Raw genomic sequence first — 26228 nt, 5'->3', positions numbered from 1 at the left:
AAAAGAGAAGAGAAGAGAAGAGAAGAGAAGAGAAGAGAAGAGAAGAGAAGAGAAGAGAAGAGAAGAGAAGAGAAGAGAAGAGAAGAGAAGAGCGACACCCTGAAAAATTGAGGGAAAACTATACGGTGAGGAAAGACGTTTGTGTGATACAGGGCCCAAATTGAAGTGGGTTTGTTGTTGGGTTTTTGTTTTTGTTTCTTTAGTCTTTTTGTTTTGTTTGGGAGGCACTGGGGTGGAGGGGTGGAGTGCTGCCCTGTGGACCAGGCTGGTCTCAGCTCAGAGATCCACTTGCTCTTGCCTCCCTCACACTGAGATTAAAGGCGAACACCACCACGCCCGTCTCCCAAGAAGGTTTTAAGACTTATACCTCTTCTGACAGGATACTGGCACCTCTCTAGCAGTGAAGGGAAAGAGACTCTTCTGAGCCACAAGAAATTCCGTCTTCCAATCGGCTTTTTTATTGTGCAGTCTTGGTTTGTTAAACTCTGGGGCCATTAGCAAGGCGAACGGGTTCACAACGCGTCGTCCTCCAGTCCCCAGGGGGCGCTGCAGGAAATTCGGTCTCCAAAGGGAACCCATCTCTCGCCAGGAACTGTTTCCGCCCGAAGCATTTCCGCCCCGCGGGTCCGCAGGCTCCAGAGGTACACTTCCGACTTGCAACTGCGCACGTGCATCTGTCTCGGTGCAGACGGCTGGGCGGCCCGGCAAGATGTCGCAGTTACAGATGAAACTCCTGCGTAAGAAGATCGAGAAGCGGAACGCTAAGCTGCGGCAGCGGAACCTGAAGCTGCAAGGTGAGCTGTGCTAAACCCCGCACTGGCGAACGACGTGGGGGGCCCAGGAACTCGGCGGTGCGCCGGGCAGCTTCCGGCGGGAGCCGGGGATGCGCGGCACGAGCAGGCCGCCTGGGTCCCAGCCCCCGTGGATCCTTCCTTGGTTCTGCCCTTTGCCGGCGTGGCTTTCTCGACTCAGGGTGAAAGCGGGAGGCCTCGGACTTTATTCCCTAGCTTTCTATTGGCAAGGCATCTAACAAAACCTGCCTATTACCCTAGACTCCCCCATCAGCATCTTTAGTCCCCACGTAGAACTTTGTATCTAGGTACCACCCATTATGGTTCCCGACTTTTACTTAATTGCTGGATCTCATCCCCTGCCCAAACTTACGATTTTTTTCCTCGGAGCTTTCCCAGTAATACTGCTGTCTCCCCCAAACCCGTTCTTTTCATTCCTGCAGCGATTCTCTTCATATGTTAAAAGCAGAACTCTCCCAGTGTTTTTGTCGCGCACAACTTTTAGTGAATTCCTTAAGGTCTTGATTTTGGCTTGTTGCAGTTTCTGTAGCTTGTTTAGGTTACCTACCTGAAAGATAGAAGTCAGTGGTTCTCAACCTTTGTAATGCTGTAACCCTTTAATACAGTTCCTCATATTGTGTTGACACACACACACCATAAAATAACCTCGTTGCTACTTTATGTACTAGGACTAAAGGTGTGTGCCATCACCAGCAGGCCAAATGCTTAATGTTAAAATATATATTTCTTCTCATTGCTGTTTACTAATCATTTGATTTAACTATGTGATCTTGCTGACATTTTTCTGTCATAGACTTCTATATAGCGGTAAAAAGATAAGGTCTTTTGAAGTTAAAACAACTTTCCTTTATTGACATTTTTTTTCCATAAAGAAAATGTGTCTTTTCTATAATAGAGTACCAATATTTGGTTTTAACAGTGAACATACAAGAAAAACTAAATGATTGGGGTTCCAGAAAACCCATAATTTCTCCTATGAAGGTCAATGTTTATAAGTAAGCTTTCTCTTGTCACAGTGTAAGTTCTGTTTTTAAACAGAAGCTTCAGACACGAGCCTGTCCCAACCTCAAAATGGAGATGTGCCTAAAGAAACAGGAAAAGGTGGAAAAGCGAAAAAGGCCCTGAAACGTTCTGTGCCTGTGGTCGCAGCAGAAGCACAAAGTGGAGGCATGCCTGAGGAGACCTTGGAAAATGCCAAAGTTAAAAAGTCACCCCAGAAACTCACAACTTTAGCCAATGGAGAAGCAACACCAACACCGCCTCCTGATTCAGAAGTAAAAAAGAAAAAGAAGAAAAAGAGGAAAATGGCAAATGATGCCGGGCCTGGTAGGTTTTTGTTTTGTTTTGTTTTAATATTGGTCATTCAGATAGCTTTTCAGCTCTTGGTCACTTTTCTCTATTGTTTGTGTGAAGCATCCCCTATGCTCACCACCATGAGTCTACCCTGGGAGCTAAAAGACACATTTTATTGGTAGACAAGGGAGGTAGGTTTTAGATTTTCCCTAGATTTGTCCGTGTTTTTAAGTTAGCTACCCTTGGGAAAAGTTCAAATTTGATAAGAATTTCTTTAGATTTATAATACTCCACTACAGGTTTTAGGGAGCAGTTCATTGGGCTTTGTAAATAAACTGGATCTAACATCACATAGTCTTTTGGATTTGTATATTTCCGTGATTTCGAACTTTAACTAACACAACATGGATCTATGATGATGATGGGATGATGATGACGGGAAGTATCTCCCAGGCCTTTCTGTGGGAAGGCACTTCACATTAATCACTCTTTGATCTCTTGATTTACTTGTCTTTTGCCCATATATTTTTGTAAGCCCTCTCCCCATAAGTACTTACGTGCAGAGTCTGTAAGATAACTCGTAGGAAAGTTGTGAATAAATAAGACATTGATTTTTCTTTTTTTTTTTTTTCATTTTCTTTCAAAGATACTTTATTAGTTGTTTTTGACAATTTTATACATGTATACAATGCATCTTGATCATATCCCCCCATGTCCCCATTCTCATAACTTAGACACTTTCTAAACTATGCAACAAAGATTATTTAATCAGGACATTGATTTTTCAAGTGAGCAGATAGTACAGGGCACTGTGTGCCTTAGTCAAACATGTGCCTCTTTCCTCCTGAAGTGTGAAAGTCACGATTGCTGCCCTGATACTGCTTAGTGGGATTTAAAATACCTTCTTTAGAGGCAGGCGGTGTTAGTGTACGCTGTCAATCCCAGCACTTAGGAGACAGGGGCAGGCAAATCTTGTTAGTTCAAGGCCAGTCTAGTAAGTTGAGCTCCAGGACAGCCAGGGAGGGCTACACAGATAATTGTTGTGGGGGTGGGTGATCATTTTTTAATCTGGAATAATGTAATGCTTTAAGAAACTTTAAAACACTGTTTTATTTGCAAATCATTTATACCCCCAAAATTTAAATACTAAACAAGCCTCTCCCTGAAAAAAGGTTTGTAACAAGTATCAAATAATGTTAAGCTTTGAAAAATGTATTTCTTTACATTACAGATCTTCTTTTCCCATTGGTTATTTTAAGTATAAAACGGTTTTTGTTTGTTTGTTTTTTAAACCAAGATAAAAAAAAAGCGAAAACTGAAGAAAGTGCTGAGGCTTGTGAGGAGCCAGAAGATGATGTGAAAAAGGCAGATGACAGCGAGGTGCCCAGCCTGCCCCTAGGGCTGACAGGTGATGGCCAGGGACTTTTCCAGGTGTCTTGTCTTAGAAATGTCACCATTTCTCTGCATGACTGCAGGTCCTGTTGTGACCTTTAATTACCAGCCAGCACCGAGTTTTGTATCTTTGTGCAGTTTTCCTTTATCTTGTATTTTGTGGTACCTGGGCACTTTTCTCCAAACCCCTCCCCCTCCACACCCCACCCACCTGCTTTTTTCCCTTTCTCTATGTTCCTAATATTTAAAGTGCTTCATATTCTCACAGCTTCTGGGATTTAAGAATTTAGGCTGGAATCTATTGCTCTAACCAGAATTATGTAGGAGTTGTTTGGGCTGTTCTTGGGAGATTTTGCTTGCTTGCTTCCTGCTGAGGTCGGACACCAGTATTTTAATGTGTAAATGAGATCGCTAAGTCACTTGGTACTGTACTGAGTGCAGTCTACAGAGAAAATACAGAAGTTACAGAAGTGATTCTTAGCCAGGACAGTTTGGCACCCCAAGTCAAGCAACAAGCTTTTCTCAGAAATGTCCCCGTTAGCACCAGAGGTTGTACAGTCCAAGCCTGACTGGGCAGTCCTGACATATGTAGTGTGGAGGTGCCACACATCATCTTGAGATACATAGAATAGCCACTTGACCAGCATTTAGTGCCACACACATACACACACACAAAGAATTCTCCAACCCAGTGCCAATTTAGATGTTCCTTTTTGACAGTGGGGCTGTATCCCAATAAGTTTGCTGAAATTCAAGATAGAAGTCAAGAGTGCACTGAATGCACACTACCTTCTGTAAAAGCAGCTTACTCCCTGCTGTAACTGTTGTCTCCGAGGCTTACTGCTTCTGTCTGCTAACCTGGGCAGAGCCCTGGAAGCTTATCTAGGTCTAGAATGTTTTCAGTATCTTAGACATACAGCTGAATAAGCTCACCTTTATTCTAGATCTTTCTGAACTCTGGCTGGATGGTTGATTTAGCTGTTCCTTTCCATGTTGACTGATTCAAACTGGCTTCTTTCAGCTTCTGACTGAATTGTTCTGCTTGGCCTCATATGTTCTAATCTTCTGGCTCATGCTCTGGTTCATTCTATCTTCATCTGTGTCGAGCTTGTTCTCTTTCTACAACCTGTCTCTATTACATCCTAGTATAAAACTCTGTCCTCTCTTCCCCCCAGTATTTCTCTTAAGTTGCTTAAATTTCTGCTCTTGTGAGAATTGGGCATATATTATTCTGTCAAATCTTTCTCTAATTTGGCATGGGTGCTATTTGTACAAACTGATTTATTGTCATTGTTTGGGATTAAAGGAGTGAACTGAGGGCATGTCTGTATTCCAACCAGAGGGATTAAAGGTGTGAACTAAGAGCCTATCTGTATTCCAGCCAGAGGGACTAAAGGTGTTAAGGCTAAGCCACACCACAACTAGAACAGGTTTGTCCAGTAAGCAGTACAGTATTGGGGTTCACGGTGTGGTTAGCCTTCACAGTACCCTGTCCTAAACGTGCTCCCTGGGGCTGGAGAGGTGCTCAGCAGCTGAAAGCAAGGGACCAGAGACAGTACCCACAATAGTGTCTCACAACAGCCTGTGCACAGGTAGTTCTAGCTCCAGGGCGTCTATGGGGGTCAGCATTCATGTACACATGTCTGCTCCCAAACAGACATGTGACTAAAAGGAAAATCTTTAAAAAAAAAAAAAAATCAGAGCTCTTATCTGGACTCTGATGGGGGGAAAATCATCTAACAAAGCCTGATTTATAAAAGCGTTATGTATCTAGTAGTTTATCCTTGCCACACTGGAAACATGTTTTCCCAAACATTGGTCACAAGTCAGGACCATCATTACTGCCAAGCTTATGTTTTTGGCACTTTGCCAGTGTGTATGCGTGTGCACCATGCATGCCTAGTGCCCATGGAGATTAGTAGTCATTTTACTCCTGGAACTAGGATTGTGGATGGCTAAGAGCTGCCATGTGGGTGCTTGGAACGGTACCCAGGTCCTCTGCAACAGCAGCAACTGCTCTTAATCTCTAGGCCATCTCTCCAGCCCCAGGGTTTACATATTTTTATACTGTAAGACATTTCTTATTCTGTGGGTTTTTCTCATCATTATCTTAGCAGTGATTGGGCATTAGTGTCTTCTCACCGTAAGATGCTCTTGTAAGGAGTGGGTAGATTTAGGCAGCAATGTAACCACAGAGCTCTTTTAAGGAGCGGGTAGATTTAGGCAGCAGTGTGACCACAGAGCTCTTGTAAGGAGCAGGTGGATTTAGGCAAGCACTCTGACCACAGAGCTTGCTGATAGTGAACAATCTCCTGCTAGGTGCTTTTGAGGACACTTCATTTGCTTCCTTGTCTAACCTCGTCAATGAGAACACCCTGAAGGCCATAGAAGAAATGGGCTTCAAGCGCATGACGGAGATCCAGCATAAAAGTATCAGGCCACTTCTGGAAGGCAGGTATGGCTGACACTGACACAGGGACATCCCCGCCTGCCCTGAGGACTGTGCAGTTGTAATATGTGTTCCTCTGATTTTGTTTTCTGTATGGATTCCTGTTTGGCTATATTAAAGACTTGCATTATTTACTGGTGTATCAGTCTTTGTGAGCTAGGTGCTAGGCACCTTGTGTCCTCACTTAGTATCTAGAGCATGCCCAGAGCGCATAGTGTGGGCTAAGGACACATCTGCATGAGTCAAATGAATATCCTGTCTTCTGCAATACTAAGGGACCTTCTGGCGGCTGCGAAAACCGGCAGTGGCAAAACCCTCGCTTTCCTCATCCCTGTGATCGAGCTCATTGTCAAGTTGAAGTTCATGCCCAGGAATGGTAAGGCAGGCCCTGTCTCTCTGCTGTTATGTCACTGGGATTTGTGTCTCTTAAGGACTTGTGGAGACGGCCCTCTGTCGCCTTTTGCCTTTTAGGAACAGGAGTCCTGATTCTGTCTCCTACCAGAGAACTGGCCATGCAGACCTTTGGTGTTCTCAAGGAGCTGATGACGCACCACGTTCACACTTATGGGTTGATCATGGGCAGCAGCAACATGTCTGCTGAAGTGCAGAAGCTCCTCAATGGGATCAACATCATCGTGGCCACGCCCGGCCGGCTCCTGGACCACATGCAGANCACGCCAGGATTTATGTACAAGAACCTGCAGTGTCTGGTTATTGATGAGGCTGACCGTATCTTGGATGTTGGGTTTGAAGAAGAATTAAAGCAAATTATTAAACTTTTGCCAGGTAAGTAGACGGCATCTGCATGGGGCTCACAGGGTACGTGGTTGGTGATCTTGTAGGAAAAATAGTATCTTAATACCAGAATTTTACTATGGCCACATGAGGAATGTGGGCCTGTCGACTGCAGAAGTCGTTCTTTTCTGTTGGCTTCATATAGCACATTACCATAGCTCATAAACTAAAATTAAAATGCAGGGTCAGGGGCTGGTGAGATGGCTCAGTGGGTAAGAGCACCCGACTGTTCTTCCGAAGGTCCAGAGTTCAAATCCCAGCAATCACATGGTGTCTCACAACCATCCGTGGCGAGATCTGGCGCCCTCTTCTGGAGTGTCTGAGGACAGCTACAGTGTACTTACATATAATAAATAAATAAATCTTAAAAAAAAAAAATGCAGGGTCAGTAGTCTGGATCTTTAAGGTCATGATCCTGTGCTTAGTGCAGTGTTGTGCTGAAATGATTGACATGAAGAAAAGCAAGTGTGGAAGCAGGAGTCAAGGGCATCCCTGAGACCTTGACCCCAGAACTGCTGAGACTCGGCCTCAAAAAATAAACTAGGGCCCAGAGAGATGGCCCAGCAACTAAGAGCACATACTGCTTTTGCAGAGACCCAGGTTTGGTTCCCATCACCCCACACCACATGGTCATCACCTGTATGTAACTCTTAACTCCAGGGGAATCTACCCCTCTGGCTTCTGGAGGCAGCTTACTTAGTATACAGACACACAAACACTTAATTTAAAAATAAGTAAACCTATCGCCTTTAAGTAGCTAATTTCTGATACTCTTGTGTACTGCTTGAAAATCATAACCACAAACAAAGTGATGGCATGTCACCTGCGTTGTTTGTTTATTCAGTCAGCTGTTGACAGGTGTGTGTGTTGTTTGTAGCATGAGACTGCAAAAATTTCCCGTGAACATTGACTACAAGTTGTAGGGTTATATAGCTCCTTTTCTTTTGAATAGTTTGAAGAAGGCATTGCTGGTGGCTGGGGAAGCCATAACTCCCATCACTCGGGTTTAATGTGCTTAAGTTTTGTCCATTTCACCTAAGTTATCATGTCTATAGACCTAAAATTCACATTATAACCTTACTCTTGATGTTATCAGGGTATGTATACCAACAGCATAGCCCCTCTTCCAGGACTCTCTTCCTAAAGTGTAATTGTGAAGCAGTTATGGGATTCTTTGGAAGGTTGGCAACTTTTGTGTCTTTTTAGCACGTAGGCAAACCATGCTCTTTTCTGCCACACAAACTCGAAAAGTTGAAGACTTGGCAAGAATTTCTCTAAAAAAGGAGCCTTTGTACGTGGGTGTTGACGACGACAAAGAGGTTGCCACAGTGGATGGCCTTGAGCAGGTACTGTTTATGACTAGCTTAGTACATATTTAAAAGTAAGTAAGTGACGCCCTGAAGGATTGTACGTGGTGTTTCCTTGCGCTTCTTCAGAATGATCCACAGAGCACAGTGACTGATGGATGGGAGTCAGATTAGCAGACTTGGGTTCAGTGTCTCTGACTCTTTTGTATAAAATACTATGAACTCTGAATGACCCAGCCAACTTCTATTCTGTTAATGGAAGCATCAGTCACTACTAATTTTAATACAGCAGAACTTGTTATTTAATTGTTGCCATGGGGTGCCAGGGAAGTTGGGTGGTAGAGAGGAAACTAGCTTGGGAATAAGTACATTGCTGTGAAAGTCAGAAAGAGATGCCAGATCTGAGTTCATGAAAACAAGTTTAAGCTTGAGAAAGTGTGTGTGTGTGTGTGTGTGTGTGTGTGTGTGTGTGTGTGTAATGTCAGATGACTTCCTAATGGCTCACCGTTTGAATATTGAGAAGAATCTCATTTGAACCAGTGCTTGTAGACTCAGCTAATCTAGCTAGCCAGTTTGTCCCACTGATCCCATTTGCTGGGCATTGGGATTACAATGCTGGCTGCCACACTTACCCAGCATTGCCATGGGTACCTGTCCTCAGCCCTTTACTTGCTGAGCTGAGCTGTCTTTCTAGCTCCAAGGCAAATTCTTTCAGTGAGTAAACGGTTCTATATAATTGGAGTTGTTGAGTTGGTATAGTCCTTAACCATGGCAGAAAGACCTTGCAGTATATTGCTGTGTTCAGTCACATTCTTTTGTGAGTAACCTGTTCACTCCCACCGTTTCAGGGCTATGTTGTTTGTCCCTCTGAGAAGAGGTTCCTTCTGCTTTTCACATTCCTTAAGAAGAACCGGAAGAAGAAGGTGATGGTCTTCTTTTCATCTTGTATGTCTGTGAAGTACCACTATGAGCTGTTGAACTACATTGACCTTCCCGTCTTGGCCATCCATGTAAGTGGTGGCAGGGAGCTTGTTAAGAAACAGGGAGAGCCTGTGCATTTGGGATTGGAGGGATTACTCCCTCTGAACACAGATCTGGGTGGTTCCTCTCCCAGAGGATGAGCGGGGCTGCATGGATCTGAAGATACCAGTGGCTACTTGAAGATTAGATGGTGGGAGGGTCTCTCAAGGCTCTGCCCCTCCCTGAGGATCTGTAGGAGGCTAATGGTTGTTAGATGTTTCCTCAGTCGTATACTACTGGGTGTGCCTGCAGTCCCCTTCACCCCTGGTTTTGTTCACTTCTTGAATCACACAAAGACATGAAAGGAAGAGGGACATGGAGGGAATGTGCAGGAGTGGGAGGGGACAGGAGAGGGCAGTGGGGTCAGTGTGAGCAGAGTACTTCACACAGTAGTGTTATAACACAGGTAAATGCAGGCTAATGGAAGACACCCTCCCTCTCAAAAGGCTTGGGTCCAGTTGGGGTGATAGGGCCTAGGCTGGAGTAAGGTTGCTCCAAAGTGTGGTAGCAGCTCCACAATTGGTTATTTGTACGTTCAACTCTCACATACAACTTGAATGGTTTTTGTGCTCTTGTTGATTTTGAATCTAGGGAAAGCAAAAGCAAAATAAGCGAACAACCACGTTCTTCCAGTTCTGCAACGCGGATTCGGGAATACTGCTGTGTACTGATGTGGCAGCCAGAGGGCTGGACATCCCTGAAGTGGACTGGATTGTTCAGTACGACCCTCCCGATGACCCCAAGGTAACTGGTGTCTTGAGAGGAGATCTGAGGAGTGCGCTTGCCCAAAGAAGCATGTCCTTTCCATCTGTGCGGCTCAGCTGTACAGAACAGCCACGCTGTCAGCTGTAGGCTGTTACTGGTGTTGAGGGTCAGAGACCTGTGGGGCTCAAAGGGCTGTGAAGTGGTTTGAGTGGCATCTGTGACTTTAAGAATGCTAGGTCCTTAGACTGATGTGTCCAGCTGGTGTCTGGAGGAAGTAACATTGCGGAAGGAAGTAAATAAAGGTCTGTAGAGTCTGCAGTGGGATAACTAACCATGTAAAGACCAGGCATGCACAGTGCTTCTGTAACCCCAGCACTAGCAGGGGAGGGGGGAGAATGGGGACAAACAGACTCTGAGGGCTTGTGGGGCCATCGAACTGAAACAGCAAGCTCCAAGTTCAGTGAGAGCCTGCCTGGACAAGCAAGGCGGAGGACCGCAGAGGAAGCCACTTGGCCTCCACCCGACTTCTACACACAGAAGTACTTCCAATAAACAACGAGCTATAATAAAGTATTGGCTAGCACTTAAATTAATTTCCTTAGAAAATTTCTTTGAAGGAGAACTATAATAGTCATTTTAATAGGTCTTTGTTGATGTGACTGGCTTATGGGCTTTTCTTACACAGTGTTGGTATGGCTGATAGGTGAAGCTCCTCTTGCTTTGGTGGCTGGCCCCAATAAGGGGTGGTATCCACAAAGAGAATGCTGGCTGGCCCAGAGTGTAGAGGATGTGACGGTAAAGTTGGCTCTGCCCTGTGATTGGTACACCATGTAGTGTAGGTGTTTCAGCCTGCTTCCTTCCATTAAGGGACACAGAGTGCTAGTGGCAGACTCATGAATGCTTCATAATTTAAGCCAGATTTTCTTGCCTCGCCATAGGAATACATTCATCGTGTAGGTAGAACAGCCAGGGGCCTGAATGGAAGAGGGCACGCCCTGCTCATCCTGCGCCCTGAAGAGTTGGGTTTCCTTCGTTACTTGAAACAATCCAAGGTAAAAGCCTTTGTTTGGAAAATCTTAAGTTGGGAGGAAACTCGTTGCTATGAGAATTCTTCTCAGGTACCATCTCTGTTGATGTCAGAGTCGAGGTTGAATTGGTGTCAAACAGTGCTAGGTCACTGGGTGAGGGAATAAAATGTGTTTTTGCCTGGCAGCATGGACAGAAGGAGCAGGCCCGTGGCTTTGTCTCAGCTGCGTTTCCTCAGCAACTGTTGGAGGCTCTCCTTTCTGGTTCTCTGCTCCCCCGGCCAGCACCCCTGCAGCCTGCTGTGTAGCATCTTCCCGATCTCTCTCTGTCATAGACAAGCAGATCTGTGTTCTCCCTGTTTCGGCCTCCTCCTCCTCCCTCTCCTGACTCTTTCCAGCACTTCCTGGTCCCTGTGCAGCCAGTGCTTTCCCATCTCAAGTCTCCCTAGGAAGCTCTGCTTCAGCCTCAGCCTCCTCGGTCTTTTTGTTTAAGAAAGTGGTTTGTATATTTTCTGGTCTCCAGCTAATCCCCAACCTGCCTGGCTTTGCCCTTATTCCATCTTGCCAGGAAAGGATGCATGCAGGCTACATTTGGCCTCCTTGTTGCTAGGCCTGGTAGGTACATGACTGGCCTGCTTGTCCATGACACTGACTCCATGACACCATCTTGCCACATGGATTTCCTCTTTCCTACAGTATGACACAGATTCCTGAAGTTGCCCTGAGGCCCCTGCACTGCTGGGCCTGCATTGCTGCCCTTGCCCTGGGTCTCCACAGGATACTGTTCAGCAAGTTGTGCTCCCAGCACACAAATGCACCCTGACAGGTCCTGCATCACTTCCCTGTCTGTTCTCTGGGCCACGGCACATGCCTTCCTAGGGGAGGGCAGCAGCCAGTCCTAGTACACCTACTATCTTCCCCAGTCTGTAGCACAAACACAGGTTCTATATGTTTTCCCAGCTGTATAAAGGCAATATTTGGTAAATTATTAGCAGAGCTGGCGTCATCTTGGCATGGACTCAGTGTCATTAGCACAGGACACAGTGGTATTGAGACCCCTCTCCTGGTATAGGGGAAGAGGTGGTCATCCCAGGCATGGAAGTATACACCTATAACCCCAGCAATCAAGAAGCAGAGGCAGGAGGATTACAGCAGGTTCAAGGCCAGCCCTACTAGAAAATAGGAAAAACATAGGTAATCATTTACCACCCTGAATGTCAGGGTCAGGGGAGCTGGGGCAGCTGCCTGCCTCTGCTCAGTTCCTCACCTCAACTTTCAAGAAAGAAATGGGGGCTGCCACGCTGGACCCATATGAACTCCGTGGAGATGGAGTGCTCTGATGATGGGAGGTAGTAAGCAGCAGATCGCTGTCCCTGTCCTGGGGGTTCCACAGCCCAGGCATTTCTGTTCTCAGGACTAGCACTGTCCCTTGATGTCGCTGCTGATGGGACACTATAGTCTTCATACATCTAATCCTGAGTGCCCCCTTACTAATACCTAACTGTTGTTTCTCTAGGTTCCGTTGAATCAGTTTGACTTCTCCTGGTCTAAAGTTTCTGATATCCAGTCTCAGGTACACTTTCTGTTTATCTTTCTGGGGAAGAGGTCACCTGCCCCAATACGATTTTGTGGAGTTTTGCAGTCACTCCCAGCTCACTCCCTCTTGTGGGTGATGCTGGCTTGGACTCTGAGGTCCTCCAGGATCCTTCCTACATGGGTCCTGCTCTCGGGTGGGCCTGCTGGAACCTCAGTCTTGCACCTGTGCTGCCGGAGGCAAGGACAGGCTGGGACAGGCGCTTTTTGGATAACTGTTCTAATAGTTGACATCTGCTTTTTCTCTTTCTATTTCAGCTGGAAAAACTGATCGAAAAGAACTACTTTCTCCACAAGTCTGCCCAGGAAGCATACAAATCCTACATACGAGCGTATGACTCTCACTCTCTCAAGCAGATCTTCAATGTCAACAACTTAAATTTGCCTCAGGTTGCTCTGTCTTTTGGTTTTAAGGTCCCTCCTTTTGTTGATCTGAGTATCCTTTGTGATGTTGTGCTACAATTGAGGGACTTAGCAGAGCTGCTGGGGTTCTACAGTAAGTTGAAGTGTACTTCAGCTGCCAGCCACAGGCTCTGGTGTTCCCCTTGGCCATTGTGTGTCGACCTGCAGTAGCATAGAACATGGGACTTGTCACTGGGGTGGGACTTACCAGACTAAGGCAGCTCAAGACTTAAGTCTCTGAAGAACTAAGGCTGGTTGGCAGGGTAGCTCAGTGGGCAAAAGTGATTGCCCAGCAAGCCTGGCACCCAAGTTTGACCTCTGGGACTCAGTGTAGAAGGAGAGAGCTGAACATCTCAGTTGCCCTCTGACCTCCATGGCCACATGCAGACACACAGAAGAATATTGAGACAGCAATGTGACTGTTAGTGAAAAGCAGGCAGTTGTGTCTCAGGGTAGAGGCACAGAGAGGTGGGAAGTAGCTGAAGAGAGGTGAGAGCTCTCGGAGTTCTATCCCCGTGTAGCCACCAGAGGGTTACCTACACAGAAATGGCCAGACTGGCCACAGAAACCTAACCTGAGCCTTGGTCTAGGGGAGGGACAAAGGTACCTTCCAGTTGCTTCCATTGCAGTGTGGTGCACGGATGTCTGCACAGATGTGCTTGAGTGTCGACCATATTAGTAACTCCTGAGGGGATTGCCGGATCAGATAGATGAGCTTCACCCGAGAGCTTGTGGCAGTCTGCTGTAGTGAGAATTGGGTTGTATGAGAAGGAATCACTGCCTAGCTCATGAGCCTCTCTGACTCTGGTCTCAGCAGACCTGAAAGGCATGCGCAGTGACGCGTGTTTGTTGTGCTCTGTCGTGCTGATTGAAGCCACCACAGCTGACTTCCAAGGCATTGGTGTTCATTTTGGCGTACAAGCCTATTTTCTCTCTTAGTCTCATGCAGGTTCGTTGCACAGCTTCAGGCCCCACATCTCCCTTGGTCGAGGGGAGTGTGGCGGGGGGGGGGGGGGGCAGTACTGGGTGGGTTGGGCTTTCTCCTGAACAGCTAGTGCTCTCTGTTGTTGGCCTCCTTAACAGTTACCTGTAGATGTAAGCAGCCATGATGGCAAGCTTAAGAAGAGAGGCGGTGGTGGGGGATTCGGCTACCAGAAAACAAAGAAAGTGGAGAAGTCCAAGATCTTTAAACACATCAGTAAGAAGCCAGCAGACCGCAGGCAGTTCTCACACTGAGGCAATCTGCCTTCCGCCTGGACTGACTTTGCCCAACTTCCCCCTCCCCAGTACCCTTTAAAAAGGAACTTATCACCTTTAGGATCTTTTTGTCTTTGCTATGATGATAATATTTTATTTTTAAATACTTCCATAAAACAAATTTTATCACTGTTTTAATGGTTTTTATACCTTTCCCTCTTGGTATATTCCTGATTTTACAATGGGCTTATTTTGGTTGGTTGGTTGTTTTCAAGAACAAGTAATTGGGCTGTGGAGATAAAGAGTCTGAGTTCAAGTCCTCAGAAACTACTTAAAACACAGGCACAGTAGGGAGGCCTGTACGATCTCAGCATCCCTACAGCAAGATGGGAGGTGAAGAAGTGAATCCTTGGGTGACCAAAGCCGTTTAGGAGAGCCCATCAGAGATGGATACACTTCCCACCAGCTGGGGCTACACTCGGAGATTTTAGACCCAAGTATAGGCCTAAGCATTTAGAGAAAGAAGCTTTTAAAGGCAAAAGTGTGTGCTGGTATATTACTCTGCAGCTGCAGGGGGTGGTCATACACAAGCAGGCAGTTTAACAGAAGCTAAGATAAATTTCCTGGGACATCTTGACCTCAGTCCTAGGAAAGAGTTGAGTAATTTCCCATGAGATTCTCTTTCCATGAAGAAAATCAGATTCTAGTTAACCCTGAAACGACCTCAGCAAGGATACAAGATGGAGGAGCCTCTGCACTGTCTCACCCTGTCACAACTAGATACTGCATTTAACAAGATGGAAGGCAAAGATCAGCTCTGTGGGAACAAGAAACGTTTGAAAGTGGCGCCTGGGAGTCTTAGCACTTAACAAAAGGAAAAGTTAGACAGTGTTGACCCTTACAGTCAGAGAAGTGGAATACCACTGAGTAACTATACAGACTTTCCTGGATAGAGTTTTAGTGTGGAACAGGCTAGTCTTGAATTCACAGAGACCCTACTGTCTTTGACTCCTAAGAATGCTAGCATCAGAAGCATACATCACCTTGCCTAGCCAGACAAGCCTTTGTTCGTTTGTTTGTTTGTTTCAGAACTAAAGGGCTACACACAACACGTGTAGAGCACTTGCCATGGCAGAGTTAGGGTCCCTGAAGCACATAAGTGCCAGGCGGACATGGTGGTCCACCTACGGCATTGATGATGCACTCTGGGTTTGAAAGACCCTGTGTCCGTTACATGGAAGCACTTGACATCCACTGTCAGCCTCAGACCTGTTCCCATATGCACAAGTGAAAATGAGAAAGCAGAAAGGTGATGATGCTCATTCAGATTCTTGGCAGCATAACTTGAGGTGGGGCTCCGGCTCAGTGCAGGGCACCATCCACAGTCACTCATCCAGGCTGAGACTTTATCCTGGACAATGCTTGGCATTTGGTCAGAGCTGACTTCCTTTGAGCCCTGTAAACGAAGCTCATTGTGATGATGTCTGAAAGTGAACAAGTCAAATTTAACAGTCAAATATTAGAGGAGTCCTTACACTCTAGAATGTTCTCAGTGGCATCTAATTATAAAGTTGTGTTGTCAATGAAATCCAAAATTGCCAGATGTAACTAAATTTTGACCACTTCTTGGGTTTCTAACACCTGGCATTTAGTAATTATGGCTGCAGAGGTCTTTACTGTGTGTGTTTGTAAGTACGGGTTGCCTTCCTATAGACTGCAGATGAGGCACTGAGGTGGTCTTATCTCATCCCTGGTAGGTTCAGCCAACCACTGATGGGGCAAGGAACCTAACTGAGTGGTTCTCGTGTAGTTGCATTTATAAAGTATTGAATCGCCATATATAAGCCTCCTGTTGTACCTTGTCTACTCTGATCATGGTTGACAGTCACTGTGTCGCTCTGCCTGGTGCTCACTTTGTAGAGCAAGGTGGCCTTACGCTGGCATCTGCCTCTGCCCCCTGTGTGCTCCAGTCACGGGTGTGAGTGCCATTCTGCTGTAACCTTGGCCAGTTGAAAGGCCAGCACCGGAAATGATGTTAATACATGCAGTCATCCACAAAGGATCAGGATCCTCCAGAGGCAGATGCTCAGGCTTGCCCGAGGGGAGCAGCTGTGCCTTTGTTGATGCTTTGTGTAGGAAGCATGCTATAGGCAGCCTAGGATTGCTCAGTAGTGCCCCATTCAGTCTGTGGGTTGATATCCACACAGGAGATAAAACCTTGGCTGCATGCCCTTTGGAAGGAAGTCTTCCCCTCTGGGTTTAGCATCTACGCCTGTCAGTGTGTGGAGGAGGGCAAGCTTTTGGTTTTCAGTTGCTGTGCAGCATGTAGACTTCCTGTTTGGAAACCATGTTTCCAAGGCCTGGGGGCTACTGAGATCACTTCCTGTGCTGCTTAGTAGTGAGAGTCAACTTGAAAGGACTTAGGATCACTGAAGCATACCTCAGAATGTCTCCAGAAAGACCTAACTGAGGAGGGAAGACCCACTGGATGTGACATCAGCGGTCCATAGACCAGGGTCCTCAGGACACCACCATTCACATCTCTGCCTTCTGACTGATGCAGTGTGAGCAGCTGCCTCTTGACTGCCCACCATGATGGACCATGCCCACCTTGGTGGACCGTGCCCTCCAACTGTGAGCCACAGTAAACCCTTCCTTCCTTTACTTGTTCCTCCCAGGTATTTTGTCACACCAGAGAGAAAAGTAACTAATACAGTTCCCATTAGGGAAGCAAGCTGCCTGGGACGGGGTCTGAGTCACCCAGCCAGATACATCTGCTCAGCCTGAATCAGACACAGGTTGAAGGAGCGGAAACAGGATAACCCTTCTCTGGTTCCGAGGCTGCCTGCTGAGTTGGGATCAGGAGGTTCCCACTGAGCATCTAGGCAGTAGCAGCTGCACTTGACATCTCCACTCACCTTTTCTCCTGAGTGTTTTCTGGGTTGGTTCTCTAAAGGCATTTATCAAAGTGATACACATCTGTAATCCCAGCTCTGAGGAAGTAGAGCAGGTAGATCAGGAGTTCAGGGCCATCCTCTGCTACCCAGCAAGTTTGAGGCCAGCTTGGGCAATCTGAGAATCTCAAAAAGATATTTAAGATAATATGTATAATTCTCTTGATTTTTTTTTTAAATTTTAAAGAGGATCCCATGTCGCGTGTGCTGACCCCAAACCCTGTAGTCATAGATGATCTTAAACTTCTGATCTCCTTGCCTTCCACTTCTGAAATGTTGGGGTTACAAGCATGCACCCCACGACTGTTACAGTGCTGGCAAACGAACTGGGGGCTTTGTGTGTACCAGGCAAGGACTCTACCCACTGAGCAACATCCACAGCCCCAGGGTCCTTTTCTTTCTATCTTTTTTTTTTTTAAATCATTCTGGCTTCTTCATCCATTCTAAGAACCCAAAAATGCAGCTTTTATGATTTGCAGTCTTCACCTCTGCTGTTTGTGAGCTGGCCAGGCAGCTCACTGCATCCCCACTCTTTGGGGCCACAGCTCCCTGCTCTGGAGCTCAGAGAAAGGAGTTATTTTCAAGTAGTCAGGTTTGGGAGCATCTAGGATGAGTACACATCAAAGAAAGAACATGAGGCAAGCTCAGCCTGGAAGAGCCTGCTCTGGATCTGGGAGCTTCAAAGGCATTAGGGAGTGGGACTTCTGCCTCCGTGGGGATTGTCATCTGGAGAAGAGCAGACCAGAGAGTGAGTATCAGCCTCCAGGAGTTTGTGGATCTTGTGAGGACTACAATGAGACACTGAGGAAGTGGCTTGTCCTCTCTGGCCCTGTCTCCTCAACCATAACGAGGAAGGGACAATAGCTCCAAGGATCACAAGCCATGAGCTCACAGAGGCCAAAGCTGTCAAGATCAGTAATCAAACAGAAAAGGTCCCCCTCACACTTCCCCTTCAAGGAGGTTTTAGGGTGCTTTAGGCCAACAAGCTGCTTAAAAGGAGCCTTCTTGGGGGTGACGAGATGAGGATGGCTCAGTGGGTAAAGACAAATGTATCCAAGCCTCATGACTGGAGTTTGAACCCCAGAGCCCACAAAGTGGAAAGAGAGACCCGACTCCTTCCAGTTTTCCTCTGATCTCAACATTGCAAGCACTTGTGCATACAGTTTTCCATGATTCTGCCTTGTGGCCAGCAGAGGGCCTCCAAGATAGGCCCAAGCCAAAGAGGACAGCTACCTTGACAGCACCTGCTGAGTTGTCAGAAGCAACTTGGGCCTAGAGCTGTGGAGCTTTCGTTTGTGTTTGTGGGGAAGCACTAAGCAGGGGAAGGCCTGAGTGACATTGCCACGCCCTTTCATGCTCAGAGTGCTTGGAGAGATGGATCTGACACCATGTCGAACCTTGAGCTCCTCTGATCTTGCATCTCTCAGGATATACCGCCACACCTGGGTTTCTTGACCTAAGCACTTCCTGTGCTGTACCATCACCAAGCATCTGAGCAGCCATGAGAAATATGGCTAGTGTTAGTAAGGATATAATACAAATCAGAAGAGGCTATGGCAGCTAATAAGTGTCCTGGCCCAGATTCAGGCCTGAATCCACCCCAGAGCTGAGACTCTTCCTCCCTGATTAAAGCTAGCTGAAGATCTTAGGGTTTTACTGCTGTGAACAGCTACCATGACCAAGCCAAGTCTTAGAAAGGACAACATTTAATTGGGGCTGGCTTACAGGTTCAGAGGTTCAGTCCATTATCACCAAGGTGGGAGCACGGCAGCATCCAGGCAGTCATGGTGCAGGCAGAGCTGAGAGTTCTACATCTTCATCTGAAGGCTGCTAGTGGAAGACTGACTTCCAGGGAGCTAGGGTGAGAGTCTTAAAGCCCACATCCATGGTGACACACCCCCTCTGATAAGACCACACCTATTCCAACAGGGCCACACCTTCTAATACTGCCACTCCTTGGGCATATACAAACCATCACACTGAGATAGTCCATTCTTCCTGCAAATGAATAACAGTTGTTATCCAAAGACACAGGCGGGACCAAGAACCGGAGTCCAAATGTAGGGCTGTGTGTGAGAGCAAAGACCAAAGGCTTAGCCTCAAGCCTGGTGCTATATAGATCATAGTAGACCAGACACCACAGGAGCAGTGCCCTTGACCTCATCCTCGTAGCATGTATTTGAACATCTGAGAAGAGTCGGGTGCAGGAGCATCACAAGTTCAAGACCAGCCTGGTCTATATAGTGAATTACAGAACCACTATTATTGGATGATGATCTTGAACTGTTCACATGAACACACTGCATTCTCAGTATCTTTAGGAGTCTAAAAGGTCAGACTAAAGGTGCAGCCAGATGTCTGGATAAAGACACTTTGCCAAGCCTGACCACCAGAATTTCCTCACATGGAGGGAGGAGAGAACCAGCCCATAAATTGTCCTCTGACCTTTACACATATATACTACCTACCCCCCACACCTCTACACACATATACTGTCTACCACACTCACACACACACAAAGCATATAAAGAAATATCTTTAAACCAAGATCAGAATAGAAGATATGGCACCAGAGAGATCTGAAGAAATAGCACAGCTGGCTTTGAATAGGTAAATGGGCTCACAAGCCATACCTTGTGTGCTCTAGAGCTGGAAAAGGCAAGGAAGCAGGCTCTGCTAAGCATCCCTGCAAGTTTAGATCTTCTGACTCTGTAAGGCTGTGTGGAGGTAGGGGTGCTCTGTGTGTGTGTGTGTGTGTGTGTGTATATATACCATCCATGAATGTGGGAATCAGAGGACAACTAGAGGAAGTCAGCCCTCTCCTATCAATGTGGAGAGGACTAAATTAGGGTTATCAGCCTTAATTGGGTTTGGTTGGCTGTCTTTGCCTTATTGCCTTGAGACAGGGTTTTTCAGTAAACTTGGAGTTAAGCTCACAGCCAGCAAAGCTTGCTCAGTGATCCTCCTGTCTCCACAGCATGGGCACATGCTGCATGTTTGAGTTTTCCTGTGACTGCTAGTATTTGAACTCATGTGTATACATATGTATATGAGCATGTGTATAATGTGTATACAGCAAAGGCTCCTATCCACTGAGCAATCATCCCAGCCCCTGTGTTTGCTTTTCTATACTTCTATACATTATGTATTGATTGAATAAAAATAAATAGCATTTCCATCTCCTCAAATTGTTCTTATTTCTTTGCAATGCAAATATTGGTTTTAATTTTTTTTTGTTTTTTTTTAAAGATTTATTTTATTTATATGTAAGTACACTGTAGCTGTCTTCAGATGCACCAGAAGACGGAGTCAGATCTCGTTACGGATGTTTGTGAGCCACCATTTGGTTGCTGGGATTTGAACTCCGGACCTTCGGAAGAGCAGTCGGGTGCTCTTACCCACTGAGCCATCTCGCCAGCCCTGGTTTTAATTTTTTATTACTTTATTATACTTATGTGTGTGCATGCTGTGTGTACCAAGGCATAGCCATAGAGATCAGAAGAGTCGATTCTCTCTTTCTACCTTTGTGTGGGTGCCAGAGATCAAACTCCAGTGTACAGACTTCACCAGCTGAGCCATCTCACTGGCCTGGGAGGGAAAATCTTCTTCCTTCCAATGCCTTTTGGTGATAAGAGTTAGGAGTACTCAGAGTTTTATTCCGATTTCTTTCTGTTCATCTCTATGAATCTGTTTTGTGTGGTGAAGTAAATTACCATGGTAACATGATCTGAGCAGTGGGTGAACTTAACTGCCCTGTTGAAGGTGCCTGGGAGATAATACCAGTAATCTAAGAAAGTCTCTGTGAGTAGAATTAAAGCTGAAGACGTAGGATGGATGGGTTCTGCAGACCATTAGGAAGTGCTGGTGCCACCAGCTCAGATAAAAGTCACTGTGGGAAACGACACCCATCCTCAAGTGTCCACCTACCCATCTCCAATCCTCTATCTCAGCTGCTCAGCTGATTAATGCAAACTGTGGGGGAAGCACTTGCAACTCAGAGCAAGAAAAGGATGCTTCGCCGAGTCATCCTGAAGGAGCTCTTGGAGGCTAATTGTAGCCAGGCCGGAAGATAATACACACACACACACACAAAGACAGACAAGTCTGTGGTGACTCCAACCTGAAATTCCAATTACTCTGGAGGATGAAGCAGACCTGTCAGTTAAGGCTATCCGGGGCTACCTAGTGAATGCCCATTCTGGAGAATAGGACTCAGAAGCCCCAGACTTTCATGACACAGGTAGGTGGTGAAGGGCCTTAGTTACTTCCTCTTTGCTGTGACAAGATGCAAGGCAAAACTACTCAAGGAAGAAGGACTTATGGGATCACAGTTTGAAGATACTATAAGGTCTCAGACAAGGGGCTCAATGTGACATTGAAGCGGACTGTCCTTTTGGATAAGAGATTCATTAGGAGGAAGGTGAATAGCATGGACACACAGACAGCAGCATGGCAAGAGCTCGTGGAGAATCCAGGCCCATGAGGCAAAGCAGGGATTCCCCATCACATGTTCGAGAGACAGGGGAGGTCTAGGGCCATATGGCTGGTGAGTAGCCTGTGCTACTTGCTTGTAACAAGACTGATTGTTCCCCGTGCAGTGCTGGAAGAAATATCGTTCATCTCTTTGGTTACTGTGTATCCATCATTTGAGATGTGCCACCTGTAGACCCTAGTTACTTAGGGCCTTGAGTACATTTCCCCAGAGGAAAGAGGGATTACAGGTTCAGAAGCATACACTCAGTAGGGTCCCTGCCACTTCCCTATAGGGGTGGGAATTACCCAGCCAGCCATGAGGATGGAGAGAGGAAGAGGCTGCTTCAGGTCAGCATAGTGTGAGTAGCCTCTCACCTAGACCTTACAGACAGAGCCCATCCCACCTTGGAAGGGGCAGCAGGGGAGTGAGGCATCTGGTCACACTGTACCTTCCGTCAGAAAACAGAGAAATGGATGCTGGTGTTTAGCTCACTTTCTCCTTTTTATTCAGCCAGGGACCTCTGCCCATGGAATCATGCCAGTCACGAGGTAGGTCTCCACACCCCAGCTAACCCAATCACAGGCATGCTCAGAGATGTGTCTCCTAGGCGACTCTAGACGCTATCATATATTATGTCCATATCTGATCTATCTGTTTTAGAGATTTGTGGGCTACTTAGAGAAAGATATATTCTACAGTATTTGGCTGTCATGTTCTGATCAACTAAGAGTCACATGTCTGGGCAGGTGACCCATAATTCTGGAGAGCATAGTTCTCTCTGCTCAGCTTACAGCACACCGAGGAAATGGGACTCTCCAAGATCTTCTCTGCAGGTCTCAAGTTGGGAGAAGGACAAAAATTTAGGGATCTTGGATAGAACTGGGGTTAGGAGGGCAGAGGAAGCGCCAGGTAGGCATTCATCATGGATTGGGAGGTAGAACAGCAAGGTTTTCATTTTTAAGTTAGATTTGTTTTAGTTGTGTTTGTGTTTGTCTGTGTGTGTGACTGTATGTGTGCTTGTACGTGTCTGTGTGGGGGGGTGTGCGCATGCATGTGTGTCTGTATGTGTGTGTGTCTCTATGTGTGTTTGTCTCTGTGTGTGTGCCTGTGTGTATGCATGCGTGTGAGTGTCTGTTAGGGAGGTAGCATATGTACAATAGTGTAAGTACCTTGACTGTATGTGTGCTTGTATGTGTCTGTGTGTGTGTGTGTGCATGCATGTGTGTCTGTATGTGTGTGTGTCTCTATGTGTGTTTGTCTCTGTGTGTGTGCCTGTGTGTATGCATGCGTGTGAGTGTCTGTTAGGGAGGTAGCATATGTACAATAGTGTAAATGCCTTCAGAAGCTAGAGGCCTGAGATCCTCCAGAAGTGCAAGTATAGGTGATGATGAGCCGCTGATGTGGGTGCTAGGATCTAAACTCGGGTCTTCTGGAAGGGCAGTAAAGGCTCTCACTCGCTGAGCCATCTCTCCAACAGTTTTGTAATTCCAGTTCCAAGGATCCAGCATCCTCTTCCAGACTCCTTGGGAGCCAGGCACACACAACATGCTTACAGACATGAAGGCACAACAGTTATGCATGTGAAATAAAAATACATCTTTAAAAACACTTTATGCATTTCTTTAAGACTTTATACAGCCATCACTGATCAACAAGTGGCACTTTGGAAAGCTATACATCTGTACATGAAACTTATCCAACATTATTTTGCTGTTTCTATTTTACTAACTATAGTGCTGATCAAAGCCTTAGATGCCAGTGAAGATGGCTTCCTCCCCCAGGGTCAGCTTTGGACCTTTCTGTTTCCCTGGTTCTCTAGAAAGGTAAATGTCAGCTTTGCCTCTCTTTATTAATCCTCCTACTTCAAAGAACAGAATCCCTCTGGCCCAAACTGGAGATATACCATCCTGAAGTTAGTACACCACACTGTTGTCTCCTCCCTTAAGAGTTTATCCATTTGGGCCTGTCAATCACCTGACCTGGAGTCAGATACCCAGGAAAGCTGACTCACCTGAGAGGTGGGAGAATTAACCATACTTTTGATAGGATGCTGTTCATGTTTCCATCTGTTGCAGTGATCTAACACGCTGATGCTTGCTGGCTCGCTGGCTTATGCTTTCTTTGTTTGTTTTGTTGTTGTTGTTTGAGATAGGGTTTCTCTGTGAAGCCCTGGCTGTCCTGGAACTCCCTCTGTAGATCAGGCTGGCCTTGAACTCATAGAGCTCTGCTTACCTCTGCCTCCTCAGTTCTGGGATTAAAGGCATGTGCCACCACTGCCTGCAGTAGCTAGCTTTCTTATGTATATAGCCCAGGAAACCTGCTCAGAATGGCTCCATGAACAGTGGCTGGGCCCTCCCACATCTGTGAAGACAATCAAGACAATCCTTCACTGGCCTGTACACAGACCAACCTAATAGAGAAAATTACTCAACTGAGACTCCTTTTTCAGGTGAATCTGGGATGTGCTAAGTTGATAGCTAATGCTAACTAGAACGGATACTGGACTAGTCTTCCAACGGAGACACTGGCTAATCTCAGGACATGCTTTCCTAGTACGTACAATCTCCCCATTCTTTCCCCAAAGCCCTCCCCATCCATCTGTTCACCATGAAGTCACTTGTCCACCATGTACTGTTTACAAGTGGCCTCTCTCTTCTGTTCATCCCTTGTCCCAGCAGCCGTCAAGGCTCACAGTTTGTCTGCTCCATTATTCTCTCTTAAACCCTAATAAAATTGTCCTTGACTAGCTTCGGAGTCTATTTCTAACTTCTTTTATTAATGGAACTAAGAACCCAAAAGAGGAAGCCCAGGCATTTAAGAATGGCCGTTTTCAAATTATAAGCCTTGGAGTTCTTTGATTCATGCTGTCACCTAAGTTTATGAAGCTAGAAATGGAATCTAGGGCTAAGGGTTCCATGACAAGATGTGGGGCTAGAGTCTCTGGTCCTGACTGATGAACTGAGGGTCTGGGATGTACATTAGCTGCAAGAGGAATGGAAAACATACTCAGGCTTCATTCCAGCCTTCTTTCCTAACTTTATTTTCTGTGAGCTGCTTAAAATGCAGAAAAGGAAAACACTGTCTTCTAGTCCCTCACCCATCCTGTCTTGTGGGTATGTTGTGTGTGCATTTTCATGTGTATGTGCGTATGCCAGTGAAGGCCATGGGTGGATGCTGGATTTTTCTCAAGTCATTCTCCACACTATTATTTATTGGCGTTTATTTAGTTAGTTCAGGTGGTGTGGCAGGAGAGGGTGACACTATTATTGGAGAAACAAGGACAAACATCTGCTCACCACAGACATGAAATTCACAACGAGAGACCAAATGGAGTTCAAACTCCATCTTAAAGAATTTAAATTCAGATAAACTAACAGGCTGCTACCTAGCATTAGTTTCCAAGTTATCCCCTAACAAGAACAAGACCAGCATCTCCAGGTTACTCTTCCCCAACAAAACCCGAGCCTAGCTCCAGTTTCTAGGCTAACCCCAACAAATCCAGCATTTCCAAGTTAATTGCCAAAAAGCCAATGCCCTGCCTAATGACCACTAATGCAGAGAGAATAGGAAGTTAAGTTTATGGTTTGACTCCCAGCACTAGCCAATTATGTTAAAGGCCACAATAGCTTTCCAATTAGATGCTTGCCAGGCTAGAAACACTCACCTCTCACTGCCCCAGCCCACATCCTGGCTTGTGGCTTTCTAGAAAGCTTTACCCTGGTAGATGTTCAGGGCTCCACTCCACCAAAACCATCCTGCGTGTTGGTGGTAGGCTGAGGGGCCCAAGCTAGTTTGAACAAAGACCCTGTTTTAATTTGCATCAGATTGGCTCTTGTCCATTTTGGGGGTTCACTCTCTTAGTCAGAGTTTGTATTCCTGCACAAAACATCATGACCAAGAAGCAAGTTGGGGAGGAAAGGGTTTATCCAGCTTACAATTCCACATAGCTGTTCATCAACAAAGGATGTCAGGACAGGAACCCAGGGCAGGATTTTAGAGGCAGGAGCTGATACAGCAGCCATGGAGGGGTGCTGCTTACTGGCTTGCTTCCCCTGGTTTGCTCAACTTGCTTTTTTATGGAACCCAAGACTACCAGCCCAGGGATGGCACCACCCACAATAGGCCCCTTGATCACTAATTGGGAAAATGCCTTACAGCTGGATCTCATGGAGGCGTTTCCTCAAGGGAGGCTCCTTTCTCTGTGATAACTCCAGTGTTAAGTTGATATACAAACCCAGCCAGAACATTCACTAACATTTCCCCGGTACTACAACAACAGACCAAAGTAAGGATATTACCAAAGTCCAACTTGGTATGTGACAGAAAATACACCAGAAGGAGCTAACCAGGTGCTGACAGATTTTTATTAAATCCACCAGGCTGAACTCAGGATGGCAAGAAAGTGCAGTCCTCAGGATTGCGGCAGAAGTGAGCTTTGCAGGGCAGAACAGAAATAAGCGTGCAGTAAACTAGTTGGTCAGGCACTGAATAGCTGCAGCCTGAATAGTTTCAAAATAAGGGCATGGGAACACATTGTCTAATGCAGCCTGGTGCAAACCTGTGAATTCAGAAGAAGATGGGTTACTTTTTCCTGGGAGGGGCATGTCCCGAGGAGGAATCATCATCATCTTGTTAGCAACCTTGGTGGACTGAAACAACGTGACATCACCAGTGAGAAGATCTGTCACTGGGGTTACTTACGGGAGCAGAAATGATTCAAAGAAGCTGTGTTATCCAAAGGCCACCCCAGCAAAGGTGACAGCTCATGAATGCTGGGAACCCAGAGCTTACGGCAGAATTTGTAGGCAAC

General features: G+C 46.2%; 1 protein-coding gene across 1 annotated transcript; it reads left to right on the top strand.

The window, feature by feature from the left end:
• Positions 1 to 610: 610 nt before the first annotated feature.
• Positions 611 to 14184, top strand: Ddx18 (DEAD-box helicase 18). The gene is made up of 13 exons (XM_021159637.1): positions 611 to 794; positions 1851 to 2138; positions 3403 to 3513; positions 5817 to 5952; positions 6222 to 6322; positions 6418 to 6732; positions 7948 to 8087; positions 8897 to 9058; positions 9660 to 9812; positions 10712 to 10825; positions 12315 to 12371; positions 12650 to 12827; positions 13887 to 14184. Exons 1-13 carry the CDS (start codon positions 710 to 712, stop codon positions 14027 to 14029), a joined length of 1983 nt encoding a protein of 660 aa, XP_021015296.1. The 5' UTR covers positions 611 to 709; the 3' UTR covers positions 14030 to 14184.
• Positions 14185 to 26228: the final 12044 nt, after the last annotated feature.

Source organism: Mus caroli, chromosome 1 (assembly GCF_900094665.2).
Source record: "Mus caroli chromosome 1, CAROLI_EIJ_v1.1, whole genome shotgun sequence".
NCBI lineage: Eukaryota > Metazoa > Chordata > Mammalia > Rodentia > Muridae > Mus > Mus caroli.
Note: the sequence above shows the minus strand (reverse complement) of the source record. Positions and strands in the feature narration are given on the sequence as shown.